This window comes from Varanus komodoensis, unplaced genomic scaffold (assembly GCF_004798865.1).
Source record: "Varanus komodoensis strain SLA01 unplaced genomic scaffold, ASM479886v1 scaffold580, whole genome shotgun sequence".
Classification (NCBI taxonomy): domain Eukaryota; kingdom Metazoa; phylum Chordata; class Lepidosauria; order Squamata; family Varanidae; genus Varanus; species Varanus komodoensis.
This window is the reverse complement of record NW_025336198.1, coordinates 23,705-30,440: the sequence shown is the minus strand read 5'-3', so window position 1 is coordinate 30,440 and position 6,736 is coordinate 23,705. Positions and strand designations below refer to the sequence as shown.

Genomic DNA, 6,736 nt, shown 5'->3' with positions numbered 1-6,736 from the left:
CGTAAATCCCATGATTGATCTTAATGTAAGTCCCCAAGCAATAACACCATGTGCAATTACTGCTCAGTTGATAAAGTACTGGCACACCTCTTCTGAAAGGTGTATTAATAACGTTTCATCCTTTGGAAAGAGCACTAGAAGCTGGTGCAGCTCTCATCTGCAGAGCAAGAACGGTGAGGGAGAAGTGAAGCAGAGGGAAGATGGTGGCTGGAGCAGCCGTGGTCCCAGCCTCCCTGGCTTGGCTCTGGGCTCAGGTCTCGTGCTGCTGGCGGAGCCCCTCGACACTGGCCCTCTCCCTCGTAGCGCTTGCCCTGCTGCTCGACTATGCGAAGCGGAGGAACAGATGGAGTCACCGTCCGCCAGGACCCGCCCCGCTCCCTTTCATCGGGCACTTGGCACTTTTCGATAGGAAGAAACCACATGAATTCTGCACAAACGTGAGTCCTGCCTCACCACCTCTGAGGGTCTTGCATGTCGGGGAATTCTGACTGCAGCCATGCACTGAGAAGCAACTGCGCCAGGGACCTGGTCCAGGCACTTCCCAGCGCTTGCTAAATGACAACCTTCCGGTTTGAGTTCCCGGCACATAAAAGGCAACGTGCTTTGTCCCTGCGGCATCTCTTGCCCTCCCCGCGACTGGCTCTCGCGTGGGCCAGCTCTGAGGACACTGCGTGCCCGGGGGCTGCAGCACTAGCCAGCCGCAGGCCCCGGGAAGCTCCAAGGGGAGTGCGGAAAGGGGCAGGCTCTCGCGCCCTGTTCCTGCAGCGGGGCTTTGGAGGAACCACGCCAGAAGCGGCCTCCCTGCACTCCTAAAGGCTCGGCAGCCGCTGAGCCAAGGCAAGGCAAGGCTACACGGACACGACCTGGCGACTTCCGGAAGCGGTTTTGCTGTAGGGTTGGGACTGGGCATGTGTGCGGAACACGAACTGATTCCATTTCGGCCCCGGTGCCCTTCATGTTCTTTCTCCTAGAATGAGGGTGAGGGTAAGGGAGCCTTTCCCCAGGACACAGCTCGGCAGGGGCCCAGGCTGTCGTTCGGACGTTGCGCTGAGCTGGGCAGGTGTCACAGTCCGCCTCCGTCCAGGGAAACTGGCTGAGTGCCCGATCAACCCGCCCAGTACATGCAGCTCAGCTCTGCTCTACGGAAGCCCGGACAGGGGACTGGGGCAGGCAGGGGGCAACTTCCGCCCCGTTGTGGAAAGGCACTGGTTGGGTGGGTGCTCCGGAGACTCCTGGCCAGGACCCTTCCTTGTCCTGGGCAGAGTGGGGGCCAGTCTCTCACGCATCGCTGACTGTTTGGCCGGAGTCGGAGGAGGACTCGGAAGGGGGAGCAAGGGGGTGGGGGGGAAGCTTGTGAAGCTCCTTCACGGTTGCCCAGTGAGGTTTCTCAGGCCGGGCATGAGAATCATCCTCATCTGGAAGGGGAGGGAGGTGTCGGGTGTGAAGCCGAGTACTTCCCCATGGGGAGCCAGTTGAAGGAGCAAGCCGCTCCGTTGGAGGGGCTTTGGCACTGGCCCCGACCTGCCCTCCAGAGGGCAGCGCCCCCCACAAGGGTGGAGCCAGGCATTTTACTGAAAGGCGGCTGGGGTGGGGGGATTCCGGGAGAATCTCCCATTTGAATTCAGCTCTTCAGGGGACCAGAGGCTTCTCTTCCGTCTTTGGTAGGGGGCTAGTTAGAGCTCAAACGGCTGTATTGCAAAGGACTGCCGAGCTTCTGAAAGCAGAGGGAAGGAGGGAAGGAACCGGCTAACGACAGCCTGCCTTGTTGCTGCTGCCCCCCAGGGAAGGGAGGGCCGGGAGGGCCTGGTGCTGGTGCACATGCCTCTAGACGCAGGGAGGGGTCCTTGCACTTCCGCTGGGCTGGGCTCTCCCTCCCTGCCTCACGAGGGACTCCCCCTACGCTGCCTCCTTGCGCTAATGAGCGTTCCCGCTCCTTGGAGGGCTTCCTCTAGGAAGCATCAACTCTCCCTTGAGGCCACCGTGGGTGCGCCTGTGCAACAGAATGAGCAGGAGCCACTGCCTGCAGAAGGGGCTGGCAGGGTGCGAAGGAATCCGCAGGGGCAGGAGCGCCCCACTGGACTCGGCCCAAGGGAAGCAATCGCAATGGAGTTTGTCTGTGTTTTCTGGCTGTTATTCCCTGCAATTTCCGGTTGTCCAGTGGCACCGTGTACCTGCTCAGGTCAGGACAACGGTGGTCAGCCCTGTAGGGTCATTGGGCCAAACCCCTTAAGGGGAAATTTCTTCAGGTTGTGCTGGAGCTTTTCCCCAGAACGACCCCATCAGTCATTGCTGTCTCATTTGCACGGGCCCGGCCAGCTCCAGGGGTCACTCCTGCTGCACTCCTGCCTACCCGACGCATCCCGTGGCCTCCTGGTGCTCAGCATGCAACCAGTCTGGAGGCTACGTGGATGCAGGCTGCCGTAGCGCCTGATCAGGTGGGAGTGCAGTGGCAGGTGCCCCTGTCTGGGGGGGTTGCTGCCTGGGAGCCCAGGAAGACAACACTTGGAGGGGCCATGAAGGGGACACAGCTGTGAGGATGCTGTGCCTGAGGGGCGGCTGCAAAGCACTGACGAGAGGGGCTCAAACAAAGGACTCCAGGTAAGGTGCCCATTCCCGCTCTCTGACCATCGGTGCCTAAGCACCGTCTACAGCACGATGCTTTACAAGAGCAGCTCGATGCTTTACAAGAGCAGCTCGGCTGGCTCCTCCCGGGAGGGACCTGCAAGCTGCAAACAGACCGGGAGCCGCAATAGGCCCAGCATGAGAATACAAAAGGGTGAGAAACAGTCTGCCTGGGGCCAGAGGAGAGCCCAGGGGTGAGGGTGGGCTGTAATCTAGGCCAGCGGAGCCCATGGGAGGGGGAAAGTGGAACCCGGGGAGAGGAGGCTGATGCCTTCTGAGAAAGAAGTCAATGCTTTGTGCTTTCATCTTGGTGGCTTGAGCACTCACTTGGCAAAAACTGAACCTCCATGGTACATAAGTTGGGAGTGTATTCTCCAGAAGAGCTTTACTCGAAGTTAGCTCTGTCTTGCTTGTTTTTCAATTCCTCCATGGTGTGGGAGGAGCGGGGAGGAGCTGTCCCTTGAGGAAGAGCTTCAGGCCTGAAACAAGTCCAGGCTTTCCCACTTGTCTCGGTCTGCAGTCTGCTGCACTTTGGATCCTCTGCTTTTGCTCCACTTTTCCGCTGGACATCAGATTGATTTGTGCCATTTTCTCCTTATGTATCATAGATGGGAAAAAAGTTTGGACCAATGTGCCTGTTCCAGGCTGGGTGGACAGATATAATCCTACTAAGCGGGTTCAAGACGATAAAGGAGGCACTGGGACAAAAGGCCGAGAGCTTTGCCGACCGACCACCGGTGCCGATGCTGAGGGTCGCAGGCCGCGCACCGCGTTGTGCAGGCGAGTGTTGCTCACGCGGTGATGGGATGCCCCGAAAGAGCAAAGGCGACAGGATGGGGCTGCAGCCGTGCCTGGGCAGCTAGCCAGGCATGCCGGCACGAATGAACGATGCTGCCGCAGCAAGCCTGGCTCTTTCTCCTGCGGCCCCCTTGCCAAGGCAGCATAAGCAAACGCCACCTGGGCCCACTCTGAGCTGGCACAGGTGCCAGCCTTTCCGCCTGTGTGTGCAGCGAGAGGCAGCCGCACACTGACCTGCTGCAGGGCTCGCCAGGAAGCATCGCTCGCTCCTGCCCACAGGGAGGTCTGGCAGCAGGTCGTGGGAGAGCATGGCGGGCAGGCACTTCTCATGCTCAAGCTTCCCCTGGAGAAGCAGCAGCAACTTCAGCGGGCTGCCATGGCGGTCTTACTGGAGCGGGGATGGCGGCTTGAGGGGAGAACTGGCACGTTGGTTGTGGTCACGTGCTGTTTGGGGAAAGGGTGATGGATGCCTGGCTGCTCAGCGAGCACGCTCTGCAGGGCATGAGGTCAGGGTTGCCCTCCTGCCCGGGCAGTCAGTGGGAAGTGGGGGAGGCTGCAGATAGCAGAGCCCCCAAGGAGACGCCTCATCCACCCAAGGGTTGTCGGAGCTTCTGGTGTGCAGCTGCCTCGAGGCGTTCATGGGGCCCTAGAAGGAGCCTGAGGAGCCAGGAGCCGTCCGAATGTGCAGCCGTGGGGCGACAAGGTGTGCTTTGTTTGGGAGGGCCCACACCTCTTGGCTGGGTGATCAGAAGTCATATGGGCCAACCTGGAAGGCAGTGATGTGAGTCACCTTGGCAGGGGGGATTCACCTGGTTCACGGAGAGTAAGCCTGTCAGTGGCTGCTCCCTGTGATGGCTAAATGCCACCTGTGGCATCTGAGGCTGCTGGCGTCCGTACGCTGCACCAGCTGATGAGGTGGTGAGCAGGACAGTGCTGTGCATTCAGCCCCAGCTTGTGGACTTCCTGGAGGGCTCAGCTTGGCCATGGAGAGAACAGAAGGCTGGACCAGAGGGGCCCTGGCTCTGATCCTGCAGGGCCCCTTTTCGGTTCTTGTGAATTGGAATGCTGGTGAAAGTTGCGGGGCTCGATTGGGTGCTACAGCTTTCATGAGCCCAGAGGGCTGAGAAACAGCTGGGGATGTCCAAGCTGACTGCCTCAGTCTGCCCTTTAACAATAGCAGGGAGAAAATTATCAAAAGCAGAATTTAAGTTCAGAATGGTTCTGGAGAGCAATGAAGAGCACAACAATGGACTGACAGGAGACTATTTTCTCTCCTTAGGAATAATCATGGCAAGGTGCAGTGATGGCTGGAGAGAGCAGAGGAGATTTTGTCTCAAAACCCTGAAAAACTTTGGGATGGGGAAAAAAACACTTGCAGTGCGAGTGTCTGAAGAAGCCAGACATTTGTGTTCTGAATTAAAATCCAAAGATGGTACGTCTTAGTCTTGGGGTGGATACACGGAAGCAAAATACTCCCCGTGGTAATTGGTGGACATAATTCTAGCTTTGATCTTGAGTCAGACTTGATCAGAGGCTGGAATGACTGATGCAGCATCCATGAGCTGCTCTTGAGAGCGTGAGGCAGGCTGAGAGGTGCAGCAAGAAACATTTTAGATTTGTGTCAGGTTTGTGGGTGGAATTCTGGACTCCCCTCTGATTCTGATTAATCAAACTGTGAGTTGAGGTTGACTTGGGTTCATCTGAAGGACGTTGAGAACTTGGTGGAATAAGAGTCCTCCTGTGAAACCCAGGCAGAAAAGACTTTGCCCTCACTGGGATGGGGGCAAATCAAAGCCCCTGGGTTCCCTCACACAAGCCTCGGGCTGCGCGTGCTTGCAACAGCAGGCAGGAGTACACCCCCAGCTGAGTATTCTGTGGAGGCAGCTCAGCAGCACCCCGATACTAACCACTCATGCAGACACTTAGGTGTAGCAGGAAGGCACAGACAGCCCCTCAGAAAAGCACTTAGCAATGCCCCACTTTCTTGAGCTCCCTTTGCAACATGCAGGTAAGCTTTCCCATGAAGTTGGCCTTGGCTTCTCATCCCCGATTGGAGGCACCTTGGAACAAGTGCTCCTCCGTCTTCCCCACTGCTTGGGGACTTGCTCTACAGGGCTTGCTCTGCCTGGGGCTCTAAGGTCTCCTAAGGATTCTGGGTATTGCTCCTTCTTAACTTCCTCTGTTCTCCTTCTGGTTTTCCCTCTCCTGTTGGCTATTGGCTTGGTTCACTCTACCCACTAGACAACCACGTTTTGCATGCATGACTGAGGCTGGCAGTTTGCACTCTAGCAGCACCTGACACACTTGGACGGAAAAGTGTAGAGAAAGGAAGGCACCAAATGGAAGCACTTAGACATGGTTTCTGAACCGGGAGTGGCACATGGCACAGAAGAGAGACACTGCTTGTGCAGCACATGGGGGTTTGATTGCTGGCGACCACCCTGTGAATGCCAGGTGTGCTCACCAGGAACTTTGACTCTGGGCTGTGGCAAGGTGGACTGTCGTTGCGGAGCTGAGCCCAGGGAATGGATTCCCACCGCCCAGAAGATCCCCCCGCACGTGCCTAAGTGGAACTGATCAAAAGTGCACTGAGTGCACAAAACTCGGGAGGGCGGGTTCTCCAGTTTTCACAAAGGCTTTGGTGTCATGGCTGTCATGACAAAAGCACAAACATTGAAGGAAGGGTCTCAAGGATCGGGAAGAACTGGTTCCAGGCTGAAAACCCTGAAGCGGATCATCCTGCTCCCCAAACCATCAAACCTCAAAACTATGGACTATGGAATGGCTTCAGTGCCATTCCCAATATGCACCTCGCCAGCTTTCGACAGCATGGTAAACCGTGTGCCAGGAGAATTAGGAAAATCGTACGGCCCACAATGGGCACATGGGGGTAGGGAAAAGAAGCTGTCCAAGTGTCTTCTTCCCTGTGGTCATCCAAGCCCAAGCCATATGGAAAATACCTCCATATTATTGTGACTGAATTAGTTGACCATCACATGCTTTCTTGAGTGAATTGTTCTTACCTGGAAGATGAGAAGCAGGCCAAATGCAATGATGACTCCTCTCTTTGTGGTTCTTGTGTCTCATACAGGTTCCCTGTTTGATCCACGAAACAGCATCTTCAGGGCAGTTGGGAATATTATCTGTGCTCTAACCTTTGGAGAACGCTTTAAATACACTGATAAGACCTTCTTGAAGCTAATGCATTTGGTTGAGGAGGTCATGGGAGGACTAACCAAAATCATGGCTCAGGTGTGTTCTAAAGTTTGATTAGATTAGACATTAAAGGGGGAAACCATCTAAGGCAGGGGTCTCA

The 6,736-nt window shown here is 56.4% G+C and overlaps 1 protein-coding gene across 1 annotated transcript; it reads left to right on the top strand.

The window, feature by feature from the left end:
* The first annotated feature begins 200 nt into the window (after nucleotides 1-200).
* Nucleotides 201-6,690, top strand: LOC123033075 (cytochrome P450 2D14-like). The gene is made up of 4 exons (XM_044449437.1): nucleotides 201-437; nucleotides 3,231-3,402; nucleotides 4,700-4,852; nucleotides 6,512-6,690. The coding sequence occupies exons 1-4, from the start codon at nucleotides 201-203 to the stop codon at nucleotides 6,688-6,690; spliced, it is 741 nt and encodes a 246-aa protein (XP_044305372.1).
* The last annotated feature ends 46 nt before the right edge of the window (nucleotides 6,691-6,736 follow it).

Bases quoted from the DNA above. Each gene is read 5' to 3' on its own strand.
- LOC123033075 (XM_044449437.1), top strand. From the start codon at position 201: ATGGTGGCTGGAGCAGCCGTGGTCCCAGCCTCCCTGGCTTGGCTCTGG. The intron at 438-3,230 runs GTGAGTCCTGCC...TATGTATCATAG, and splicing joins CACATGAATTCTGCACAAAC to ATGGGAAAAAAGTTTGGACC. The intron at 4,853-6,511 runs GTACGTCTTAGT...TGTCTCATACAG, and splicing joins TGAATTAAAATCCAAAGATG to GTTCCCTGTTTGATCCACGA.